Source organism: Mesoplodon mirus (assembly GCF_964341445.2).
Source record: "Mesoplodon mirus genome assembly, chromosome: 14".
Lineage (NCBI taxonomy): Eukaryota > Metazoa > Chordata > Mammalia > Artiodactyla > Ziphiidae > Mesoplodon > Mesoplodon mirus.
Window position 1 is genome coordinate 82,363,287 of NC_138990.1, and position 27,041 is coordinate 82,390,327.

General features: G+C 42.9%; 1 protein-coding gene across 1 annotated transcript; it reads left to right on the top strand.

Moving 5' to 3' along the window:
• Nucleotides 1-657: 657 nt before the first annotated feature.
• Nucleotides 658-27,041, top strand: PLEK (pleckstrin). Its single transcript, XM_082641855.1, has 9 exons — nt 658-772; nt 10,215-10,370; nt 10,619-10,800; nt 12,589-12,680; nt 15,845-16,029; nt 17,693-17,797; nt 22,962-23,045; nt 23,892-23,961; nt 25,304-27,041. The coding sequence occupies exons 1-9, from the start codon at nt 731-733 to the stop codon at nt 25,438-25,440; spliced, it is 1,053 nt and encodes a 350-aa protein (XP_082497981.1). The 5' UTR covers nt 658-730; the 3' UTR covers nt 25,441-27,041.

Consider the following 27,041-nt stretch of genomic DNA (forward strand, 5'->3'; position numbering starts at 1 on the left):
GATTAGTGGTCTGTGTGACACAGACCACAGGCCCGATGCAAGGTAACAGCACCCTGTTAAGGACCCTCCCTACTTTTCTGGTTTTGCCTCTTTCCTGCTACGTGTCCTTAAGACAACTGCTTTCTTCTCTGAGCATGAGTTTCCTTATGTCTAAGATAGAGGCAACAATATCTTTTCCCCTGTGGGTTTCTTATAAGAACTATGCTAAATGAGGTAGGTTGAAACACACCTAGGAGAACACCTGGGACAGAAATAGACATTCACTTAATAGTAGTTGCCTTTGTTATGCTAACCAGACAGTTCTGAATTTCTTGGCATTTTGATTCAGCCTTTCTAGACTCTCGGGTATAATTCCTAAGCCAGGAAAATTTCCACCAGTAGGGTTTTCCTGTTCATTTTCCTTTTCCTTTCACTATTTTTTTCTCTTTAGGAGAATTATTTCCTTTATGATAATAAAAATTGACCTTAAGTAAATATTCGACCCAACTGTACTTTTGATAAATCTCCAATGTTAGCAAAGAATGGGTTGTTTCACTCTGCAGTTCCTTATTCTGATCTTCCACCCCGTTGAGGGGAAGAGGATGTGATCACGCGATTGCCAGCAGAGGGGAAACTGTGAAAGGGGACTCGCTCTAGAAAAGCAGCCCACAACGGCCCCAGCTCTCAGGGGAGGGTGAGCTTCTGACGCGACTTCTGCGGGGGGACTCGGCCAACTCTTTGTCCGTCCGACATGGAACCAAAGCGGATCAGGGAGGGCTACCTTGTGAAGAGGGTAAGCAAAGTGCCACCTGCAAGGGTGTCCCTGGAGATAGGGTGGGGGAGGATTGGAGTCCAGCTTTGCACTCTCTATCTGCTGAACCTATTGGGCTGAAATGGGAGAGCATTGCAGCCTGTAGAAGGTTGGAGTGGTGAGGAGAAGCCAGTACGTGTTCCATTGCCTTCTGGTTCTTAAAAGTGAATTAATCCAGCTCAGGCGTCAGCACAGCTTGATTTTGTGGGGCTGAGAATTCCAGACGACAGGGTCTGGAAATCCTTCAGGATTTAAAGCATCCTTTTCAAGAGTCACACATATGTGTTATGCTAGAAGACTGAAACTCTTCTTCTATAGAGGTTACTAGGAAAAACCATTTGTTATTTAAATTCTTCTTCCCCTCTTTTTTTTTTTTTGGAAAAGAGGAAGAAGAAAATGATTAAAGATGAGCGGATATAATGATACAGTAATGGTAACTTATTCATCCTTTTTATTGGACTGAAATCTCTTCACTCACAGTTCTTAGTGAATTTGTATAACGTGCTGTTAAGGTGGTAGGTAGATGCACCATTTTAAAGATTAGAAAACAGAGACACAAGTTTACTCAAAAATGCTTGGTTTCACTGGTGTGGCATCAGGAAATTGAATTTCGTTAGCACTGCTGGTTTTTCTCCTGATGGTGGGTGTATGCTGTGTCACTGTGATACCCCCCAAGAGGGTGAGTTCACACATAGGGCTTGTTGGCATCCTGTGGACAACACCTATATGAACATGTAACTCACACTGACCCAAGTGAGTTCAGGGCGTTAGAAGTGAACTGAATTCAGTACATTCCTTTAAAGGCCCAGTTTTTAATTGAATGAGAGCATAATGGGACTCTGTTTTAGGCCATTCATTGTTTAACATTTTAGCCTGAAAGTTCTACTAAGAGGAGGTTAAACTGCTCACATTACTGCCTGATTCTGTTTTGATTTAAATCCGGAAGGGGCCTTAGACCGTCTGACCTCATTCCCTCATTTCCACAAGAGTAAGCTGAGACCCAGAAGCTGGGTGACTGCTCCAAATCACATGGCTGTGACAGATTTGGGACCAGAAACCCACCCCCTGACTCCTGGCACTGAGCTCTGTCAAGTACACAGGGATTTTCATTGAGTAAATTCAATCTAAGTTAGGGTTTGTAATGTGTCTATGGTCGTGAGAGTTACGAGTAGATGCCAGAGAATAAATGAGCCCTCAGCTGGTATTCTTTCTAGCTAACCATATTTTGAAACATCCTTCGGAAAAGACACATGTATATACACAGAGGTGTATGTAGACTCCTTGCAATAGGCACTAATACTCTCTTGAGAGCCAACAATAATTAATGTTGACATTTCTTTCCTGGTCACTTAGGCTAGTATCCTGAGAAGAGCAGGTGAATGGAAACATTTTCTGCAAAGGTTTTTTGTTTGTTTTTTTAAAAAAACAATTTAAGCATTTTGTAATTAAAATTTCTGTTATATTGTATACTTACATTTTAAACTCTATAAATTACAAAGGATCAAAAGACTCCGTCTCTAATAAGTGAATCTGCCCCACTAGAATATGATGATGAAAGAGTTAGGGTTGTCAAGCACATGGACTTAAATTAATAAATTTTTAAATCAGTGAGACTAATTCTCTCAGATCATGGCTTGTAAAAGTCAGTCTAGAAAAAGTACTTAGAGAAAAACATGGTGAAATTTCATATTGATTTTTCCAATTTATATCTCCCATAATTTTCATGTGTACAATTTACATCTTCATAATTTTTGCATTTTTCTCTGGGGCCTTTTGAACACTCTCTGTTATCATGTGTTAGGATTCTCTAATTTGTTACTTTAAAGAAATGCTTGGTTCAGAGATTCCCTTTGTCAGCTGCAGAACTGAAGTCAGAATTTCCCAGTAAGGTGTTAAACTTCTTAACTTCTTTAGACGTCATTTTTTTTTTCTTCCAGATACTTCATATACATGGGTGAAAAAGTATATGTCAGGAACCTAGCACACAGTAGATGGTACCTAAGTCACAATGATTATTAATATCAGTATTGCTATACACTTCAGTAGATAGGCAGTCCTCTCCTAGATGCTATTGGTCATATGCCCTGCTTCCTGGATTGGTTGCCAAGTTAATAGTGAAGAAAGAAGCATGAAGATCTTTCTCTGACAAGGCTGGGAGATGCCTTGGCTATAGTCATTGATGTTAAAGCATGACAGGCGATAATATATGTCTCCCTCGGTTCACCTTTTTTTCTTACGCAGTTTAAGATATCTGGGTGGTAATAGAGAATATATTTCTCCTTATTCTTGTTTTATGACATAATTTTATCAGATATGAAGATGTTTTGGGTGGAAAAAATATAACATTAGAATATGCTAGTACAAGGATTTTGTCAAGCCAGTAATCCTGGGGTCGGTAGTCAATGGCATCGACTATATAATGTTTCTGCTTTTCTTCTGTGCAAGATAACTGTCCACATTTCACAGTTCAGGTTTCCTCCTTTGCCTCCCTCCTGAGATCTTTAAATAGAGTTGATGGTTAAGAGCGGAGGAAAATACATGATTCTGTCATTTTGCAGCTTTTTCATGCTAAAGCAGACCCAGATTTTCTTGCCTCAAAGTCTTACCACTTGGACTTCAAAAAAAAAAAAAAAAAAGGAGCACTTAGAGCCTGCCATGTAGCAGCTAGCCACTGTACGAACTCCATCTCATTCAATCCTATCCACCCTATGTAACAGTACCCTTATCCCCATCTTACAGATGAGAAACTGAGGCTCAGAGAGAATAAGTGTCTTGCCGGTAAGAGGACAACCTGAGTTTCAAACCCAGGCTTGCCCAGCCACAAAGCCCACCATCTCGTTGATCCCAGGCAACCTTCTGAAAAGCAGGCTTCTCAAGCCAGCAAAAGGGAGGTGAGATGAACTTTGCAGAGCCAGAGTGGGGCCTGGACAAACTGTACTGTGGGCAAGAGTGTGTGTAGCGACCTCAGCCTCCCTTTTCCTCTGATTAGGGGGTTACTTCCAGCTAATAAACATATTTTGGAGGTCCTTGAAAATATACTACTGATTTGGGTATGTTTATAATCATAGCTTAAAAAAAGAGAGAGGAGCAGGTTACATGCAACCAATAACCTAGACTCCACCAAGTCAGGTCACCAACCAGCCTCATTCCTAGAGGTTTATACAGCTAACTGTTGTTTCTATGACAACAGCCAGCATGGTGAGTGGCAGGACTGACCCAATGAGTGTATTAGGAATTTAGGTGGCCTGTGAGGCTGGGGGAAAGTACAGGAATCGGGGTGGTGAGAAAGAGAAGGACAAGAGGCTTGGTCAGGAAAGAAAAGGGCTGCAAAAAAAGCTGATGTACTGATAGAAGGAGGAAAGCCTGGGGCAAAACAGAGAGCAGGACTCAGAGGTCTTTGCCCAGCAAGTCTTTCGAACGGCTACCTTGTCTTCCAGACACCATGAAATAATCCCTCTTGATTTGCACACATTGATTCATTGTCATCAGAGTAACCAACATATGTAGAGCTTACCCTGCAGCAGGGACAGATCTAAGCATTTAATGCATTAATGCAATATATATATAGTGGGTACAACTATTACCCTTACTTTACAGAGGAGGAAAGTAAGGTACAGAGAGGCAAAGGGCCTTGCCTAAGGTCACACAGCTATTAAGTGGCCGAGATTGACTGGAACCCAGCAGTGTGGTCCCAGTGTCACAGAGAGCTGTGCCTAACCGTGTTATACGTGGCCCTCATGGGCTCAGATTGCAGTGATTTTCTTTTCCAAAGCACTGTTGTGATGCATGGTGCCCAGGAGAACCTTAGGCCAGAATGACTTCATAGTATTGCCTACAAAACTGTGTCATCTTATCTGCCTATATGGTTACCATTTTTTGAGCACCTACTACAAGCTAGGCATAGTGATCAGCTCTTTGAGTGTATTATCTTATTTAATCTTTATCACAATGGGAAATTGGTAGTATTATTATTTTCATTTTATAAGTGAGGAGACTAGGTTTTGGAAAAATGAAGTAACTTGCCTAAGGTCACACAGCTTAGAAGAGGCAAAGTTGAAATTTGAACCGAAATCCCTAAGACTCCAGACACTTTGTGTCATTTTTCTATTGCTAACCTAATATGTTTTTATTGAGAAATTGTCCAACCTGGAAGAGTTTTTTTTATGTAAAAAATATTCTACTGAACAGATTCGTTTCCTTGCCTTCAAAGTATTTAAACTGGCACAAAATGACCATTGATCTGGGATGTTATACAAGTGATGTCATAGATCAGGCTGGACAACTAGATGAAGCAATTTATGATGTAGCAGAAATAAGGACTTCACAGAAGCAGCACCAACTTAAAATAACATGTCCCATGAGTGTGGGAGAACAGATGATACTAACTCACAGTTCTGCTTTAGTTCAATATGTTGTTTTGACCATCATATAGTTTTCCTTTAAATTCTAGCTGTATGTCAACATAGGAAAAGAGAAGTTTGAAGAAAAGGAGAAGTGAAAGGAGGTGTCTTCACTTGGTGGGAGATGTCTGGGAGGGGCTCGGCACCACAAGCAAGCTGTCCCCTCCCTCGGCGATGAGTCATGGCTTCTTTCTGTGAAGCCACACATGCGCAGGAAGGCCTGTCTCAGTTTGTGCATTCATCACACCGACCTGGAGTTGCAGGTCAAGGTCACTCTCTCCCCTGTTAGACTGTGAACATCTTGAGAGCAAAGATGGCGTCTTGTTCATGTTTATACCCTAACACCCAGGCCAGTGTCTGAAGCGTGGGAGCTGCTTTATCTATCATTATTTGTAGAGAAACCAAAAATATCTCGGGGGTTCAAATTATAGTAACTTAAAAAAAATTTCTAATGGGGTCATTTTTAGATATTCATGTTAAATATGTTTTTGAGGGTTTTTTTTTTTTTGCAGTTTTGTTTTGTTTTTGCTTGCAGATGAAGCCCAAGTGTTCAGATGAAGGCAAGGCCATCTGGAATTAGAAGACTAAAGGCATAATAGTAATAACACGTGTTTAGAACAGATGTGTAGAATATGAGGATTGAAAGGAATGTAACATATTTTGATAAGCCTTTCATTGAACTTCTCATCTGTGGCCTGAATTTCTTTTACTACTCTATTCACAAGCGTGCTAGAAGACCTCTTGTGCCAGGGAACTCACTAATTTAACTTTCTCCCTTAAGTTATGCAGCAAACTGTTTTTTTCTGAAACTTTCACCTACTGAGACTTCAAAACAATCGAAATGTTTCACACCCTTGAAGACAGTCCTTATCCACTCTGCCTGTCCCTTTTTGGGCTAAAACCTACCAGTTCCAACAATTTCCCCAAGAGAGATGCCATCCTGTCACTCCCTTTTGAACAGGCTTCATTTTATCTGTAGCTTTGAGGTTTCCTGAGCTCAAGTTCATTCTCCAGGTGCAACCATAAGTATAGAATTACAGGGACTAGATAGTATTTACTGGGTGCTCCCTTTGTTCTGGATATTGCCCTAAGCAATTTACGTGGATTATTTTATTTAATCTCTCAATCATCCTAAGAAATAGGTGGTAGCATTATCCTCATTTGCCAGATGTAGAAAATGAGGTTTAAAAACTTCCTTAAGGTCACATTGCTAGAATGGGGCAGAGCTGGGATTTGAGCCTGGGCCACCCAGCTCCATGGTCACCTACTGGTGATGCTCCATTTAAAGTTAGAACATTACTTTCCTATGCTTCTATTTATATAGCCTACAAATCACTTTAGTTTTCTTGATAGCCCACATCAAACTGCTGACCAATAGAGCTCCATTTTTTTCCCCACACACCCATTTTCCCAAATCTTCACCAATACATTTTATAAGTCTTTAAAAAAAAGTATTGAAGAATAAGTTTATATTTTGTTTAATTTGCATTTGTTTAATTGCTGTTGAAGCAGTACATTTTTATGTTTATTAGACCCAAGCATTTCTTCTTTTGAGAATTGGCTGTTTCTATTGTTTGTCCATTTAAAAAAAATTGAGAGGGTTTGTATATTTCTTATTGATTCTAAAGGGTCAAAAAATATATTAAGGATATTAATCTTTAATTATATGATACTATATTATAAATATTCATACCTTTTAATTTGCTTTTCAGTTGTTCAGGGTTTTTTTTGTTGTTGTTTGTTCATTTGTTTTTTTACTGTATGGAAATTCAATTTTTTTAAGTGGTCAGATATCTTGAGCTTTAAGATTTCTTCTTTTGGTATCATGCAATGTCAGACTCTTACGCACTAAACTAACCACTTCCATGATGATGTATAGTGACTCACTTGGAAACTTTAAATTTGACTCAACATTTAAAACCTGCCCATTCTGACATGTAATTGTATAGGTTTTGGTCTATAATGGGAGAAAACAGGCATATGCCACATATATATTTACTTACATATATAAACCTTATATATTTATAGTATCATAAAACATATTATTATATAGGATCATATTATGATGTGATTTACAATTTAGATATGTTTTATGATTTTATGTACACACATACACACATATATGAGGTTATATATATATAGCTGGCTAAGCGGCCTAAAAATTGATTTAGATTCCAGGATGACTCAGTGAGAACCAAAATGAAGATGGCATCTAAGGGGAAGTGGAAAGAAGATAAAATTAGGCATCAGGGGCCTCCCTGGTGGCGCAGTGGTTGAGAGTCCGCCTGCCGATGCAGGGGATACGGGTTCGTGCCCCGGTCCGGGAGGATCCCACATGCCGCGGGGCGGCCGGGCCCGTGAGCCATGGCCGCTGAGCCTGCGCGTCCGGAGCCTGTGCTCCGCAACGGGGGAGGCCACAACAGTGAGAGGCCCGCATACCGCAAAAAGAAAAAAAAAAAAAAAAAAATTAGGCATCAGGAGACCTGGGTTCTAATCTCAGTCCCACATTAACTGGTCAGGTGTACTAGGCCCAGTCCTTTAAAGTGGCCTCAGCTTTCTTACGTGTATGATGAGGGTGTTGGTAGATGATCCTAAATGCCTTTCTACCATGGGCAGTCCATGATCACACTTCTCGGTTTGCTCTTGGGTGGGTACGAAGAAGGTTAAGGACAGAGAAAGGTAAATATAGCGGTCATGGAGAGGAGGTGCTGTCAGGTTATCCAGGGAGAAGCCAGAGGAGAGAGATGACCCAGAATTCCATCATCCTAACCTAATGAACCACTACCAAGCCTGGAAGAAAGTCCCACTTTATAAGCTGTTCGATTTCCCTTGTTTTACCAAGTATCAGCCTCCTCAATGGGCGTACTGCCCCTGAATCCGAAACGACACATCCTCCACCCAGTGAGCTGTCAGACCCTGAGGCTACATTTGAATTAGTAAAGCACAAACTCATTTTGAATAGTTGGCCCCGGAGTAGTTTTATTTTAATGGTCTACGGAAGGAATGTAGTGCTGGCTGACGTCTCCTAATTTTATCCCGGTTCCAAGGTCAAAAGCCCTGAGTGACTCTGGCAGTTATAAATCTTTGATAGGTCTGAAGTGGAATATAAAATTGGAGACTTGAAAGGCATTTCAGCAGTCATCTAGTCCAACTTCTTACTCCTAGCTCTGTGAATGGATCTTTTATTAATTTCATTAAAATTTTTTAGACTTGTCTATACATTTCCCTAAAAGCACATCCCAAATTTTAGTATGTAGTAGTATCATGTGTTGTTCATTTATTTATTAATTTTTCCCAATTATTTTGAACATTTTCAAACCCACAGAGAAGTGGAGAAAACAGTATGACTACCTATATACTCTTTCCCTAGATTTATGAATTGTTAACACATGGCTACATTTGTCTTATCTCTGTATTTCTATAGAAATATACACACATATTTTTATGCTGAGATATTTGAGAATAAGTCAGCTTATCATGCTCCCTCATGCCTAAATATGTCAAAATATATCTTCTAAGAATTAGAACGTTCTCCACGGTTTTCCAAATTTGATGTACCATTTTGCACTCCTGCCAGCCATGTATGGGAGTTCCAGTTACTGTCCTTGCCAAGTCTTGCTCTTCTCAAGCTTTCAAAATTTTAGATGCTCTAGTGGGTGTGCAGAGGTATTTCATTGTGGTTTTAATCTGCATTTCCCTGATGGATAATGATGTTAAACACTTTTTCAGAGGTTTTTTTTTTTAATGTAATGCCTCTTCCAGTCTTTTGCCCATTAAAAAAATAGATTATTTGTATTTTTTCTTATTGATTTGCAGGAACTCTTTATATTCTGAGTTTCTCTCTGATAGATGTAAAACAGAAGGACATTTGATTGAAATTATTTCATGAGTTGGCATAGTGTCTGACCTTGCCCATTTTTTCAAAAAGGGAAATAATTCAGTGTTAGCATGAATAATTATTCTGCATGTTCAGAAAAGAGATAGTTTGTATTAATTTAAAACTTTTTTTTCAGTAAGTAAAACAAAGGAAACACTTGGACAAGCAAAATAATAGTCCCACAAGTATTTATCTTCTTTGCATAAATAGTCTTCCTTTTGGGAAACTGGACCTTTATATAGAGGCTCTTGGTGTTTTAAGATAAGCAGCAGGATCTTCTGGGAACTGGATGATAATCCCATTTTGTGGTAGTCATGACAGGGTGACATCGTGGGTTCAAAGATAAGAGGCATAGAACCCTGTTCTCTTCCTTTTCCAAAACCCTCCCAAAATATAGATAAAAAAGAGAGACTTCCTTGATGTAGCCAGAATGGTTATCTGTTGATAAAGGGGCAGTTGGCATTAAACCAAACTGAAAACTTTTTAAGTAAGGATATTCCTAAAGGCCACACTGACATGGCAGCATCATGCTGGCATTAGAGATGGTTCTGCAGGTGATTTTCATACCTCTTAGCCATGACTGTACACAAGGCTGTGCTCTGAGTTTCTTCTTGATGTTCACATCCAGATAAAATCTGATTAAACCAAAGGATGGAAGTAACTGCAGCTAGCATGCCACCATTTATGGCACATGCTGTTGATGGTGGCACTTTTCCAGTGAGTCCAGCTTCAGGCATCCTCTACTCTTCAGTCTGAATTGGCACTTGAGGTAGAATCTATTTGCCATCCCTAAGTTGAATGGAACACAATGGGCAAGGTTGGGAGAAAATAAGCCACAGATAGTCAACCTGAAATGTACAAAAAGGAGAGTTGAGATTCACACCCTATTCCCTTGGTAATGGCCCAGGAGAGGCTTATGGTCTAATTCTAGATGTGTATATATTTTATCTTAAAACGTTTAAAAAATGTTCCAGCAGAATGGTATTCCCCTTCTCCCCTGAAGGCTGCTTTCCTAGCAGCCTGGTCACACAAATGTGGGTCGCCTGTGTCCACACTGGCCAAAGCTAGGATATTTATCAAGCCCTTTGCCACCTATAGAAGAGTTTTAGAAAACATCATTACCCAGCTCTTTCTGTTGTCATTACAGGGGAGCATGTTCAACACCTGGAAACCCATGTGGGTTGTATTGTTAGAAGATGGAATTGAATTCTATAAGAAGAAAAGTGATAACAGCCCCAAAGGAATGATTCCCCTGAAAGGAAGCACTCTGACTAGCCCTTGCCAGGACTTTGGCAAAAGGATGGTGAGTTGATGTTGTTAACCACAATGAATACCTTGTCAGGCGCTGACCTTTGAGCCCATGCATAGCCTGCAATGTGAATGGAGCTTCCTGGGCCAGTCCCTCTCCCCACCACCCACCCTCTACCCTGGGCATTTGGGTCTCTCTTGGCCAAGCACTTCCAGAACAGGGTTGGCTCAACTGCTGTGCTTCATAAGAGACCTCAGCCCCTTGAAAGGAGTCATTCCTAATGGGATGTGTTTTGATTTCAGTTTGTGTTTAAGATCACTACGACCAAACAGCAGGACCACTTCTTCCAGGCAGCCTTCCTGGAGGAGAGAGATGCCTGGGTTCGGGACATCAATAAGGCCATTAAATGCATTGAAAGAGGGCAGAAGTTTGCCAGGAAATCTACCAGGAGGTCCATCCGACTGCCAGAAACCATTGACTTAGGGTGATTTTCTTTTATTTAATTATTTTTAAGTTTTTAAAACATCTTTACTGGAGTATAATTGCTTTACAATGGTGTGTTAATTTCTGCTGTATAACAAAGTGAATCAGTTATACATATACATATATCCCCATATCCCAGCCTACTTGCAGCTCTCTCCCACCCTCCCTATCCCACCCCTCTAGGTGGTCACAAAGCACCGAGGTGATCTCCCTGTGCTATGCAGCTGGTTCCCACTAGCTATCTATTTTACATTTGGTAGTGTGTATATGTCCATGCCACTCTCTCACTTTGTTCCATAGGGTGATTTTCTATGTTTCCTTCCCTTCACTCTTCCCTCTTCCCGCCCTGCTTCTTGAGGAAATCTCACAACAAATCCTGCTCCAAGGCCTGCTTTGGTCACCTCTGAAGGCTGTATCCACCCTTCCAGGTCCTTAGTACTGGCACTTGGTGTACTAAGATGTTTACCTGGGTCTGAAGGAGTGATTGTGGCTTCTCTAAGGTCTAGCAGCTGAGGAGAGGAGGCCGTGGAATTTAAATTCCCTCATTTTAGGTAATCTTGGCAGAGAGAGAGAGACAGGGGATGGAGAGAGAGAGAAAGAGAGAGAGAGATAGAGAGAGAGAGATGCATCATTGTATTTATGAAGTAGCTATAATACGTTACTCTTAAAAGAAAGCTTCAGGATCTACAGGTAGGCAGGAAAAGTCACGGGCTGTGTGTCCTAGTAGGTAAGGTTTCAAGTTCAAGTTCACACATTCAGCAAGGGTGAACACCTCTCCTAGCAGGAAGCCATTTGTGCCTTGGCCTAGTTTAATGACCTCTGATGTAGACTGGCCTGGAATTGCAGGTGATGGTTGTTGCCTGAAAGTTGATATCACATGAGCCCCTTCCTCTAGGAGTCTCTTTACTTTTTGCTGGTTTTTGCTTTTATGTGGAACATATCCTGTAACAGGAGCCCTGCCAGGAAGAATTCCATATTGGCTACTTAAAGCATCCAACCAGGATTCTGTTTACAAAATGGGTGGGGGGTGTCCTTAGGAGGGGACTGAAAAAAGCCCTCTGCATGCCTCATGCAGGACGTGGCAGGTCACAGGAGTCTGATGAAATTTGTGCATTGAGCTTAGAGAGAATGAGCACTTTCTCTCACCAAGAAAGCTTTTTGGTAAAGACCTAAGAGGAGTTGCCTAGTCTAGCTGTAGCTGCTGGGTGGGGTGGTCAAGTGACCACATTTCTAGCCACAGCTGTCAGAGCTAAGTACGTTGCTTGCAATTTCTCTGATAAGGCTATTTTTAGTTTATTACTTCAAAGACAAAAATGAGAATGTCTCACTGTTTTGCTTTATCTCCTAATTTTTAGGATAAAGGGATAAGCTTAGTCAAGACATTCACTTTCTGGGAGGCAAATGTCGATACCAGATGGTCTCTTGAAGGACACAAAGAAATGGGACATGAGGATTGAGCCCCAAGAACCTTTAATCTTTGGCACCTAACTGGGGGCAACTCTCCATCTCAGACACTAAAAATTAAACCAGGAGAGTTTAGTGAATTTAAGAGACATTAAGTACCTTCCCAGTACATTTTGCTGAATGTTGCCCAGGCCACAAAGTTATGCAATTATGAACTCTGTCCTCTAATGATCTACTTATGATCTACTGGAGAGATTAGGCTCAGGGCTCACCTGGGGAGGGGGAAGCTTGTACTCAGGAGCAGCCCCTTCGAGGTGGCAAATCCCAGAGAGGACTTGGCCATTCTGAAATGCTCTTGCTCATGCATGTGTTTTCTTCCATGCAGTGCCTTGTATTTGTCCATGAAAGACACTGAAAAAGGAGTAAAAGAACTGAACATAGAGAAGGACAAGAAGATTTTCAATCACTGCTTCACAGGTAAAAGGCCTTGTGAGTCTGAAGTAGGGCTTCCGGGGCAGGCAGTATGGAGGCCTCGCTCAGCCTCACATGTGGGTGATGGATGTAGAGCATGGGGGCGGGGAGTGGGGTCATGGAATGTAGGCTGGTGGACGTGATCATTGAACTTCCCCAGCATGGAAGGAGAAAGAAGGGTGAAACAAAACTTTGTCATTCAAGATAAAAATCTCAGAAGTTCCAGCTATATCAATCAAAGGGTCATATTTTGTTTTCCAATAAATGGCAAGATGTTGAAATAGACACAGAGTTGAATAAGGTGATAAACAGGAATCAAGATACCCAATGTAAGGTCTAGGTGGCAATATTCGGGATGTCTGAGGCTGCACAGGGTGAGGCATTATGTATTATGGGTTTAGGGAGGTGGTGTAGTGGTTTAAAACATGTTCTTTGGAGCCAGACTTCCTTGGTTCAAATTCCAGCTCTTCAGCGTACTAGCTGTAAAACCTTAGGCCAACAATTTAGCCTCTCTGTGCTTCACTTTCCTTGTCTATCAAATAGGGATAATCGTAGTGCACCTACATTAAGGTTTGCTGTAATTATAATGTGTTTGGAACACACACTAAGTACTATATGGTGCAAGCTCTCAATGCAGTTATTATGATTAAGAAGTCACATGTCTGCACAATAAATTCTGTGTGTTCAGAAAAGAGAAAGAACTCAGGGGTAGTTGGGATGAATAGAAGGTGGTGCCTAAATTCTACTCTGAAAGATGGGTAGAATTTCTTTAAGCATTTGTGGGAAGGAATTCTGATAAGGATAGTTAGGCTGAGCAGATGGTGAGGACAAAGTTATGGGGCTGAGATTTCCAGAATATTCATCAGGGAAAGAAAACGACCAGCCTGGTAGGACTGATGTTTCCTTAGGGAAAAAAAATAAGAAGTACAGTTTGGGACTAGGTTGTCAGATGTCAGACATGGCTGACTTATGGTGACAATAGAGGTCAAGAGAGGAAAACACTGAGAAGATACAACAGATGGAATCCGAAGGGCTGTCCAATCAATAGATAATTCACAAAAATGGTAGAGGTCAAGGTTAGGAAGGTGGAGGATAAAGGGTGTGATCTGGGGTAATGGGGGGAGGGGGTGGGTAGTATCCCAAAGGAATTCAGCCTCAGAGAATCAAGGCAGTAGTCCATTAGCATCAGAAAAGCCAGGGTTGAGATTTGGAGTCAAGATACCAAAAATAAGGCAGGGCCCTAACTCAAGTAGGACTGAGGTCACTAAGACAAAGCCTCTGGAAAAAGAAACCAAGGGGAGGTTCTGACATAGATCTGGGCACAAGGTCCAGGTTAGACTTATTTCCAGTGAAATGTCTTACTGAGTCCAAGAGTACTGGGCTTGAACTACTTAAGTTCTCTCCATTGAAGGTCAGACCGGGTTCTAGAAATTCAGGTGGCTTGAGCCTTCATGTGGGACTCGGGTGGTCTCAGCAGAAAGACAAGTCTGTGGCAGAGACTGGGACTCAGGTACTGATGACATGTGATGGAGGACCTTGAATGTCAGGTGATGGGGAGACTCGACTGAAATTGTCTTTCGAGCTTCACCATGCCTAGCTGAACACATATGGAATCTAGGATTAGAACACTTAAGTGAAGGCCCATTGCAGGTGTAACTCAGGCCTAAGGTCACTTAAACCCTCTGAGTCTTAATTTTCTCATTCTTAAAAGAGGTCTGTAATTACCACCCTACCTCTTTTACAGGGTCACTACAAGGATTAAAGTCAGAAGTGCAGTATTAATTAGTTTATCCTTCTAGAGAAAGAAAAGTGGGCAAAGCATTTTGTATATGAAATTCATGGAAGGTACACTAATCAACTGCTTTTACTCTTGTTTCAAGGATGGCATACCCTACTGCTCTTGCTTTGATGAGCTGGGACCTGTTATGTTGGCTCCCTGGTTGGCCACATTTGTACAGAATACATATGCGTGTGTGTAAATATATATATATATATATATATATATATATATATATATAATGTTTGAAAGAAATATGTTTTATTTATTTACTTATTTTTATTGAAATATAGTTGATTTACAATATTGTGTTAGTTTCAGGTGTACAGCGCAGTGATTCAGTTATACATACATATATATATATATTCTTTTTCAGATTCTTTTCCCTTATAGGTCATTACAAAATATTGGGTATAGTGCCCTGTGCTATATGGTAGGACCTTGTTGGTTGTACAGAATTTTTTCATATAAAGTTTCATTATAACCTGCTAACAATCCAGTGGATGGCTCCTTGCAATCCTCTCTTGAGGCAGAAGGCTGTTTGAATGGCCTCTCAAGGTCTCTGCTAGACCCTTGTCTAAGGTGCGGCATTCAGTGCAAGGGACATCATCAAATTCGAATTTAGGACATACACATACTGTCATGGTGTTTTCTGCTTAAAAACTTGCAATAGCTGTTCACTGCCAAGTATCCTAATGTGCCATCAAAGCTCCCCCACTCACACTGGGCCTTCCTCTCGCTCTCTTGTCTTCGTTTGCCTTCTTTCCACCAACTCTTCCCCCCACCCACCAGCGGGGCTGCTTCCTGCCTGTGTGAGTCTGTTCACACTGCAGCTCCCTCAGCCCCTGCTGGTTCCTCTCGGCCCCTGCCTGAGTAGATGCTTGGCAAGCATCCAGTCAGTGTCACTTTCTCTGTGAAACTTTTCCTGATGGCGTGCACACGGTAGCCCTTCCCCCACCCACCCCTCCACGCCTTCCTGCAGATTTGACCCAGCGGCTCCCTGTATCCATCCACAGCAAAGCACTTGTCACAACACTTATCACACAGATCTCCTTTTTAGGTTCCCTGAGGAAGCCTCCCCAGCACCCATCACAGAACTTAGCTCCTAACAGAAGTTCTAGGTCATTAATGGAATAAATGAGTGGGTTAGTAAAAACTATTTCCTTAGGCATGCCTTGCTGCTTAAGGAGCACGTAGGTGTTTTTCAAAACATTTTACATGGTTCCTTTTGTTTCCAGGTATCTGTCCCTCGGATTTCATTTTACCTTCTTGGAGTAACAGGGAAGATGAGACAAGTCCGACACTTGGGTCATCCGGAGCTCTCCAGGGGCAACTGTCAGTGGCTTGTTCTTTGGTAAAGAGAGCTAACATTCCCTCTGATGGTCCCATCCAGGTAACTGTGTCATCGACTGGCTGGTTTCCAATAAATCTGTTCGGAATCGCCAGGAGGGCCTCGTGATAGCCTCCTCCTTGCTCAACGAAGGGTACCTGCAGCCTGCTGGAGACCTCTCCAAAACCTCAGTGGACGGAACTGCTGAGAACCCTTTCCTCGACAACCCCGACGCCTTCTACTACTTTGTGAGTGAGAGAGCCCCCCATCTACTCCTCCTGGCTTGGGGGCTGCTCCGGGTGGGTTCTGGGTTGGTCTCAGTTCATACCCACTGTGAAAGAAAGACCCCAGCCCTACAGCATTGATCCATGTCCCTGACTTGACAACTGTCCTCCTCCACCATGCCTGTCACATCCAGTGAGATTGTTTAAAGGAAAATATTGTTCACTTGAATAGTTTTCTTTATTCACTTAAAAAAATTTGCTATATCTATTCTTATTCTAAGCAAGAATTCTTTTATAAAAACTTATTAGGCCCAGGGGCTTCCCTGGTGGCGCAGTGGTTGAGAGTCTGCCTGCCAATGCAGGGGACACGGGCTCGTGCCCCAGTCCAGGAAGATCCCACATGCCATGGAGCGGCTGGGCCTGTGAGCCATGGCCGCTGAGCCTGCACGTCCGGAGCCTGTGCTCCGCAACGGGAGAGGCCACAACAGTGAGAGGCCCGCGTACCGCAAAAAAAAAAAAAAAAAACTTACTAGGCCCAAGTACATGACAGGCACCCACCTAGACAAAGGAGATACAGTAGTGGAAAGAAAAATAACAGGCTAAAATTATGGCCCTCTGGGAGCTTCCTTTCTAGAGGGAGATGTGTAAAATCACAATGGGCCAGTTTTATATTTCCAAATAAACATTAAAATATGTGACTCAATACAAAATGTGTTCACCCAGGTTCCTTCCCCCTGCACCATGAGTATCCCCGGTGGCATGCTTACCACAGATTGGGAAACACTGTATTGTACAATATGGACTTAATCTTGGGTTACATGAGAAATCTGGCAAAGTGGATTTCTAGGGGGATTTTGGCAATTCTGTTTCTATTTGGGGTCAGAGCACAAAAGTAAGGAAGCTGCTTATAAAAATGAAGTGAATGTCACAGAGAGAGTTTCATTTCACTTTGGGGAAGTTCCCCTGTCAGAATTTTTTTTTTTTTCAGAATTTTGGTCTGGTTGTTTATAGCCATTTAAATGTGGGACTCTAAAAATATCCAGCATAGTGGCTCCTCTTCCTCTGTGTGATTCATTGCTCTCTTATAGCTGAGCAAGGCCCAGTTCCCTCCTGACCTCAGAGGATGTGGCTGGACACGTGTTCTTGGTCTTCTCAAAGTGGATGAGCTGAGTGGCAGAGGACATTATGGAGATTGTGCTGTGTGCACAGTGTCTTATAAACTAGCCAACTCTGCTTTCAGGGATTTGGCCATAAGGTCCCAAGAGAAGAAAGGCTTTGAAAAAAGATGTGCTGAGCTAGACTTCCAATATAGCTTGGGGAACCCAAGAAAATGAAAGGATATTGATAAAACCACACTTGAGCGGAGACAAGAGAGCATCTAGCAACAAGAAATAAGCATCTAGATGGGACTTCCCTGGCAGTCCAGTGGTTAAGACTCCGAGCTTCCACTGCAGGGGCGCAGGTTCAATCCCTGATCAGGGAACTAAGATCCCACATGCCACGCTGCAAGGCCAACCCCCGCCCCCCCAAAAAAAACCCAGAAACTTTAAAGTTCAGGTTGGAATAAACCAATAAATCACAGGCGGGAGGAGCGGCTGGAGGGGAGAGGGAGATGGAGATGGAGATGGTATAAGTAGCAATATGCCTAAGATTGGGAAAATAAACTTGCTCTTTGGTTCCCCAATAGCCAGACAGTGGGTTCTTCTGTGAAGAGAATTCCAGTGATGATGATGTGATTCTGAAAGAAGAATTCAGAGGGGTCATTATCAAGCAGGGATGTTTACTGAAGCAGGTGAGTGGTCACTACTATTCCATCCTAATCTTTCTCCCTTACCAAGTCCTTTGTATTCTAAATCACCAAATGGTATTTTGTTTGTTTGGTCAATAGTCAATTAGAAAATGACACCCACCTAGTGAAAGATAGACAGATAGTTAAGTAGATGATCAAAGTGGCATTAGGTCAGGAGGACTGAGGCAGGCAGGGCAGAAACACCTTAAAATAGGGAAATTCGGGATGTCCCTGGCAGTCCAGTGGTTAAGAATCCACGCTTCCACTGCAGGGGGTGTGGGTTTGATCCCTGGTTGGGGAACTAAGATCGCACATGCTGTGTGGTGCAGCCAAAAAAATTAAAAATAAATAAATAAAATAGGGAAATTCTTCTTCTATCCATGTTTCAAGAAAATGTTGACACTTTCATTAGCTGGAGGATATCAGCTGGCTAAGAGATGCCTTCAAAAGACAGGGATGGGGCTTCCCTGGTGGTGCAGTGGTTGAGAGTCCACCTGCTAATGCAGGGGACGCGAGTTCGTGCCCCGGTCCGGGAGGATCCCACATGCCGCGGAGCAGCTGGGCCCGTGGGCCATGGCCACTGAGCCTGCACGTCCGGAGCCTGTGCTCCATGGCGGGAGAGGCCGCAGCAGTGAGAGGCCCGCGTACTGCAAAAAAACAAAAAAAAAGACAGGGATGTTTCATAGTGAAAGTACTTCCATTGGCCTATCCCTCCTTCCTGCTAAGTAACCAGGAAATAGGAACAGGCCATACCCAGAAGAGGAGCATCATAAACCACTGAGAGCAAGGAAGTACCATTTCAGACTGTGGGTAGGTCATGGTGAGACCAAATCCAGACCAGCTCTGCAAGAGCAGCAGCAGACAAAGCTCAAATCTGCTCAGAGGGCATAGACTCAGTAATTACCCAGTGTTCACCAGTACTGGCCACTGTCAGTCTGGAAGACAGGGGCTGGGGTGAGCTAAAGAGCTCTGGTTAGTTACCAGGCTCCAAGGCACGGGATGCCAAGAGGTAAGAGAACACAAGGGCTGGAACTGAGTGAGGAAGTCAGGGCCAGCACCTCTACAGGAAAATATGCGAATATTCAGGGTGAAACAACTGAGGCTAGCGTATGTTGTCGAGAAGCCAAAGCTGCTTTTTAAGGCCAGGGTCTTGCCCTCGTGGCTGTGCCGTGAGCTGTCTTAAAGGCACTTCTCAGTACGTAACAGAGAGAATCTGGTTGCCATAAGGAGAAATTTCCATGCATTGTCTACAGGTCCTGTGGGACTGAGAGATTTGACTTATAATAGGACCCTGAACTTCCAGGGTGAAGAGAGAAGAAGCAAAGTTGAGCGTATATTTATACTTAAAAAGGAGAACGTTGATATGGATTTGAGTTTCACCAGGGGAAGTAGGGCATTAGTGTGGAAAACTTACCTTCACATCAGGTTTTGAGAGAACGAGGTCCTAAGGAATAATACGGCCACGGTTTAGAAAGGATTCTAGACTATTCTAATAACTTTTATGACAGGGTGCTCACTGACTAGATTAAAGGAAGAGCATAGGAGCAGGGCCAGCCTTATACAGGGAAGGATCTGGCAGTTGCCCATAGGCTGAGCTTGTCCATCAGCTGCTTTCTCATTTGTTCTGACAAACGTTCCTATGTTATCCGGCTCTTTCATTACAGGTGCTGAAAGGTGCCTGTTAAAGCAGGATTCACTTGGGGGGGAGTTTCATTGTTTCCTTTTTGTTGATGTCTTCTATAATTCTATATTGTTATCAGCCATGAAGGACTTTTCTTGAGTTAGTTGATCTGATAAGCCTTAATTTAGAGTGGAGCCCTGAGGAAACTGAACATGAAGGTTGAAAAGGGGTAGACAAAGTCCCAGCTGGACTGGAGTCATGTCCAGGCAAAGGGCCCAATGGAGATGCCAGATGGCCAAAAGTCAGCTGAGGGTGATGGTGCGAGTGTGTGTTGAAGGTAATAGTACTGGAAGTAGGCTTACTTCCCTGTTTTCCCTCGCCTTCTTTACATGGCCTTTGGTAGGTGCATGTTAGCCTTTAGATTGCCCAGTTGGTGCACATTTGAATCCTCCAGGGATCTGTTAAAATTGCACCCCAGGCCAATTAAATCAGAGTCTCTGGATGTTATAGGTCCCCAAGAGATTCTGATGTGTGGCCAATGTTAAGGACCGCCTTTTTCTTAAAAGTTAATTTATCCTTTTATCAAAGTACCACTGTTTAAATAGTCAGAAGCCTCCTTTTAACATGAAGGAAACAAATCTTTGTGCATTCAGGAATTGTGTTCTTTTTCAATATTCTCCCCTCTAATTTTGGGGGGAGGTAGAGGGAAGAAAAACCTCTTCTACTTGAATTGACAGCCCTCTTTAATGTTTCCAATCTCTCGTCTTGGTGGTTTACAACCCTGCTTCATAGCAGAATCACCTGAAAATTTTTTGAAAATCTTCTCTTTAAGTACCACAAAACTAAACCACCCTGTGTCTACTGTTGGAAGTTAGCCAGGGTTACCTGTGTAGAAGGCTTATCTTGAAAAAGGACACCTGTGCTCCATACTTCACAGGTGGGAAGTAGCTGCATCCAGCTGGTGGTCAGTCCCCTTCCCCCCCATTTCCCCCCTCCTTCTCTCATCCCAGAGGAAATAATTCTACCTGGGGGGCCGAGCAAGTTTGAGGATGAATGATTTTGGATTACATTCAATATAATCCTTTTCATATAATTCATTCTGTGATGACAGCGAATAAAATATCTAGTTTCTCAACCACGTGTAGATTCTTTGATGAGGAGATTCTTTGTGTTATATGTTTTTCTTGTATCTGCTACAGAGTTCAGCATCCTTCTTGGTCTGTAATAGGCAACAAATATTTTTAGAGTTAATTAAATCGAATATAAGCACAGCCGTTCCTCAGTATCCGCAGGGGATGGGTTCCAGGACTGCCACGGATACCAAAATCTGTGGATGCTCAAGTCCTTTGTATAAAATGACACAGCGCATAGATGACGCTGACAGAGCAGCAACAATTCTTGGAAACCCCAGACATGCATGCGTTCCTTAAAATACCCCAGGAAATACTCAGTCAATGAAAGATAACTCTTCAGTGCATCACATTGTGATGCCAGTGAGGGCTTAAAGATAATGTGGTGGTTGGCCAGGGTTGGCTGATTTCACATCCTCTTGTACCTTGCTCTTCCACTGACTTGAACTTGATATTCACCCAGTAATTGCATAAGAGAACGTGACTTGTGTATTCATGGATCTGGAGGAAATGGCGTGGGGCAGAAGCCTTAGTATCCTCAGCCTATGGGCAGCATCAACTAAGGCAAAGAGCAGGCACTCATAACAAGAATTCTAGAAACTGACGCTTTACAAAAGCCATTCTGTATGTGATACTGCAGATAGAAATATTCTCTGTTCTCCCATATGACTCTGCAGCATTCCTGGCTCCATGCTTCAGGCAAGTAAAAGGTTCTTTGGAGCTGAGCTCCTTGACCAGACGACCTGCCAAATAACTTAGACCCATTCTTGAAAGCTCTCTTTAAACTCTTCTGACCTGGCATTATGAAGGAGACACAGTTTGCTAAAATCACAAACGCTTCATTGCTTTCTATACAAGCGCAGTGAAAAATTTTGGAAAATTTGTATGTGTGCCTCTTAGCATGTGGTGCTTCAGAAATAGCAGACAATATTCTTCATATTGGCAAGATAGAAACTATATATTTTCTAATCTAATTTTTTTTAGCTTCTGGAGTTGTCATTTGAATTTACTGTGGGAAATCATAGAATCAGGTTTAACATAACATTTTAAACAACTGCTATCAGCTAATTGAAATAACTGGGTAATTCAAGGCAATTACAAACAGATATGAAGGGGCTCCCGTGTGCCAGGCACGGTGCTGGGCATGGGAGAAACAAAGATAAACAGACACAAATCCTGCCTCAGAACCCACAGTCTAGACACTGTCAATGTTTAATTCTATGGGGAAGGGCCAAGTCCTATTCTTCTTCATCATGTCTGTCACAACCACTATTGCTTCCAGTTTCCATTGCTGCTACCCACTGTTAGTCCCTAATAATTTTATGCCAGGATTGTTGCAATCATTTCTTGATGATCTTCTTATTACCATATTATCTTACCCCTGGCTTATATTTAAGCTAGCCAGCTGGCCCATCCTGTATGTTGTCACCATATTAATCTTCCTAAAATGTCACTGTTATCTTTTCGCTTCCAACTCAAAAGCCACCAATGACAATACCCCCATGTTTCATTTTTTACTGTTTGCTTCCACTTTTCCAAACTTGCCTCTGCTGCTTCTCATGAGCCTTGCCTTCTAGCCTGACTGGCCTTACTCATCAGGGACTGAATATGCCTTGGACATTCCCACCACTACTTTTTTTGTTGTCAGTGGTCTTCCCACCCACCTCTTTCTCACCTACATAACTCCTGTGTGTCCCACATGGATAAATGTAGGTTTTTATGAGGCTCTCTTTGACATCCCAAACCCACAATTACATACCCTTCATTTAAATCCTTTGGAACCAGGACCTACTGTAGAGCACAGGGAACTATACTCAATATCTTGTGATAACCTATAATGGAAAAGAATCCAAAAAAGAATATATACACCTGTGTGTATATAACTGAATCAATTTGCTGTATACCTGAAACTAACACAACATTGTAAATCAACTGTATTTCAGTAAAAATTTAAAAAAAACGCAAAACCAAAAAAACCCAAATTAAGTTTCCAAATAATAAACAATAAATATTTAAAAAATCCTTTGAAACTCATTACCTATACATGTTATTCGTTTTGGACATTTGCTATTTTATATTTCCACATAGGTTATAAACTCTTTAAAGAACAGGGTCCTGTCTTAAATCTCTTGATAGCCCCCCATTATCTAACACAGTACGCTGTACATAGTACTGCCTTATATAATGCTAAAGCTGTAGGACAATCTTAGAAATAACTTAATCCATGATTTAATAACATCTATCTACTGCTATCTCTCTGACAAAGGTCTGGGTTGTGGCCTGGTTTCTCCTGGAGTTAGGATTTCATCTTTATTTTTTTCTTATCTCAACTCAACAAGACATCACGTAGGTACTAGGTGTACTGAATGATGCGAAGAACTCATCCTTTCTTTTTCTGTGTTGATCTTGGATACAGGGGCATAGGCGGAAGAACTGGAAAGTGAGGAAGTTCATTCTGAGAGAAGACCCTGCGTATCTGCACTACTATGACCCTGCCGGGGTGAGAGGCTGCGCTCGATAAACCCATCCCACTAGAAGCCTCTGCTGCTTCTATTCACTGGGCTTCCCAGGCCCCTTTCCGCTCTGTTGAAGCCCCTTTCCTCTTCACGATCCTCTCTTCTTTTTCCTCACCCTCCTCTACCTTTTCCTACCCCTTCTTATTACAGAGCTCTGAGATCTTAGGCTTTGAGGCCAGCAGAATCACAGGGATGGGAGAAAATATCACTATCTGGTCATTTATTTGGTCAACTCAACATAATTTTCTTTGTTTGCCCCAATCTGATATTTTCAGAGGAACTCAACCAAGCCAACATTGTGCTCTTGGCTTCATATGCAAAAAAGTGATAATTCCTCTTCTAGGCCTACTTCAGTGAGAACATTGTTGGAGTCCAGCCATTTGGGCTGTTGATTATTCAGAAGAGGGCTTTTTCCTCAATAAAATGAGCCATGTCCATCTGGGTTGGGTCCTCAGCCTCTGCTTGCAGTGTAGGGCTCTTCGATTCCCTCCTGCGAAGGTTATACTACTATGTCTGTTGCCTGGGGCCAAAGGGCTCTGGAAACGTGTGGTCCTTCTCTCATGGGATGTGATGATTCAGCCTCACTGCCTGCTCTGCCTGCCACTTTCCTCTGGAGGTGAAGCTCAGATTGACTTGTGTCTCCTCTTCCAGCTTCCACACCTCCCCACTGTGTGAAGTGAGGGATGGAGGATCCAGAAGGGGGTTCTCTTTCATCTCTTTCTGCTCTTATCTACACCACAGCGAGTCTGTGTGGCTTTTGCACCAACAGGATAAAGTATACCCATACATTTTACTTTGGAAACATACTGAAGGACTCCTCTCTCCTTTAGGGGGAAGATCCCTTGGGAGTGATTCGCCTGAGAGGCTGTGTGGTGACCTCCGTGGAGAGCAACCCAGATGGTAAGAATGAAGTTTTGTGGGAGAGGTGTGTCTACCCAGGCTCCCTTCCCACACCTGGGCGCCCTGAGTCAACAGAACTCACTCCTTCACTCCCTCACTCAGGCATGAATGAATTTACTGTCTGAAAACTGTAGAGAGACCCAAAGCTATTCTCTCCCAACTGCTGCCCTGGCTCTCTGGGCTTCGGGGACTGGGAGTGGTTTTGTGGATGTCTTGAATGAATCCTAGTGCAGTGCTGAGAAAAATCCATCATCTCAGAACCGGCTTAGGTGGAGACACTTGTTACCTCCTGATGCCTGAGTCTGAGCCATGACATTCCTTAAAGGGGACCTTTTACAGACCAGGAAATATCCCACAAGAAAAGGAACATGTGTGCTGTGAGGCAGTGTGGAGAGCAGGAACTGCTCCTGGGTTATAGTTAGGTCTAGGCTAGTTAGTGCGTGGCACAACTGTGCGTGAGTTGCCTAACTAATCTGCGCTCTCCCGTCTCCTCCGAGAATGATGGAGTTGCACCAGATGACCCTTGGGTCCTGATCACAAGTCTATGATTTGGTGATGAAATGACCGTGTCTCTTCAGGTGTAGGGATGAGTGGTGTCAGTGGGAAGATGCGGTTCAGACATCCAGACCCTGGCTTCTCCTTGTCATTTTGGGTTTATGAGGATATAGAGGCTGACAGGAAAACACTGCAGCTGCAAAAGCCGAGATTTTTACTATTCCTGGATCTGCTCACCCGCATCTTCCCCTAGAGTCTTCCTTAGTGTTGGGGTGGAGAGCGTGCCGCTTTGTGATCTGAGATGGATGTGTTTTAAGTCTTGTCACAGTCCTGGAAGGTTTGCTGCCTTCCAATCTTTCAGCAAAGAGTCTCACTTAGCCCTTGATAAAAACCAGTTCAGGCTATACTGATGGCACTGGTGGTGAATCTGGGTTTTTTTCGATGTTTTAAAAAAATATATGGAGGTCAGCTCTTGGTTTATATTGTGAGTGGAGGAAAGATACTCACTGGACACTATTACAGGGTTACTCGTTAAACACTATTTGTGTGCAAAAGTGAGAAATTTAGTTTGCTTATAAACTATAAAATGTTTCTCCTTGAGTGTTTTATTTCTTAAACACACATACACACACACGCACACAATCATACTACATACCTGTATATATAAGGACCATATATATAATCATATAATAAATATGTATGATCATACAGTGATGGTAAGTTTGAAAATCACATACTTAATTTTCTTGGAACGCTTGAAAAATGAGGATTTCATTGCTTGCAGAAGGAGGGTGAACTAGGTGGCCTTTCTGGTGCCCATGCCCACTGTCACTTTCTCTCTCACCAGGCAAGAAGAGTGAAGAAGAGAACCTCTTTGAGATCATCACGGCTGATGAAGTTCACTATTTCTTGCAAGCGGCCACCCCCAAGGAGCGTATCGAGTGGATCAAAGCCATCCAGGCGGCCTTCCGGACGGGGAAGTGAGGACACCGGCGGCCTGCACCACCCCGCTTCCCGAGGGAACCTCGCGGATCAGCTCGGTCCAGGACCTGGCCACTTCTGCGACAGATCAACGAGAAAGGGCCCAGGGGTGGGACATCGTCGTCTTCGGGGGTCCTGAATGTAACCAACCACGTGCTGCGTGATGTTTGCCTACACTGACCGCATTGCTCACTGAACCCTCTCTGCCACTCTCTGTGTCCCCCAGGCAGATATGACAAGCCGTGTGGCCTGGGGACGTTGCTTACCCTCTCCAGGACTCAGGTTCCTCCTCTGGAAAATGAAGGAGCTGAACTAGGAGAACCCTGAGGTCCTCCCTAGCTTCAAAAGCCCCGCGATTCTAATACCCATGGCAGTGCAGCCGGAGTCCCTCTGTGACCAAGTCTTGGCCTTCAGAACCTGAAACAACTCTTCCCTTTAAAACTGTTTCCCATCTGTACTAAAAGCACTAGGTACAAACCTCTTTTTTTCCCTTTTGCTGCCTTCTCTTGCTCTTGGCCACAAGATCATACATCACGGTCAAGGAGAACCCTCTTCCTTCCTTGCTCTACCCAGAAACTTCCTGAGAGCCAGCGCCGCAGTGGTGGCTTTTAGCTTGAAGCCTTGTGACGACAGCCTGGAAAGTTATGTCTTCTGAGAAAAAGACCCGAGGAAACCAGGAGTAGCCCAGGGTCCTCTCCACATCCTGAAGCTGCCCAAAGCGGGCGTGTTCCACTCGCACTGGAGATTGATCTGACTCAGGGCTATCTTTGTCCCTTTCCAGAGCATTTCTCTACCATTTTTTTCTAATTAGGAGCAGGAACTCCAAATCTGCAAGATTCTGTTTCATTTGAGTGTTTACAGAAAAAAGTGACCAGAGGGGTTTTCTCTATAGGGTCTCTCCATGGGTGAAGGAGCTGGACAGCTGCCCGCCTGAAGTGTCCCCCCCACCCAGCTCCAGAGGGTGGAGGGGCTGGATCACAGGCCAGCTGATTGGATGATGAGTTTATACAAAGACAGCTCTGAAAGGACTTACATCTAGACAGCACGTGGAGGGGGCCGTCACATTGTGCCGTGCCTTCAATTCTTGAGTTAAAGATACTGTGGTTGTGCCTTAAAGCATATGCTTTAAGGACAAGCTGTCCGGTCTCCTGCTTGGCCTCTGAGGGGCCTCATGGACCCATCATCAGCCAGTGGGATCTGACCTAGATTCAAATTGGGTACCTGTTTCCAATTTTTGACCCCGTCCACCAACTAGTGATTCTAAACCAAAATTGAGAAGGAAATCTGGTATGTTGTGCAGGTATATTTTCCAACTTCAGATTTTTAATTTTAAGGCCCTAGTAAGGAAAGTAGAGTAGAAAATTCTTCCTGGTTTTATCAACTCCTCTCTTTCCCTCCCTCAATTCTACACAATATCCTTGAAGCTATTCCTGCCTCCAGATTGTTTTCTCAATGGCCGAGAGATGGAAGACTACCTTTTCTCTGATTCTTTAGTAAACTGTATTAGAACATGCATAGTAGTTTTTCTAGATTCAGTGTTAAAAGTATTTATTAATATGGAATCAGTTTTGAGTTTTGAAATAAATGTTACCATGTTTAGTGTC

Bases quoted from the DNA above. Each gene is read 5' to 3' on its own strand.
- PLEK (XM_082641855.1), top strand. From the start codon at position 731: ATGGAACCAAAGCGGATCAGGGAGGGCTACCTTGTGAAGAGG. The intron at 773-10,214 runs GTAAGCAAAGTG...TTGTCATTACAG, and splicing joins AGGGCTACCTTGTGAAGAGG to GGGAGCATGTTCAACACCTG. The intron at 23,046-23,891 runs GTGAGAGGCTGC...TCTCTCCTTTAG, and splicing joins ACTACTATGACCCTGCCGGG to GGGGAAGATCCCTTGGGAGT.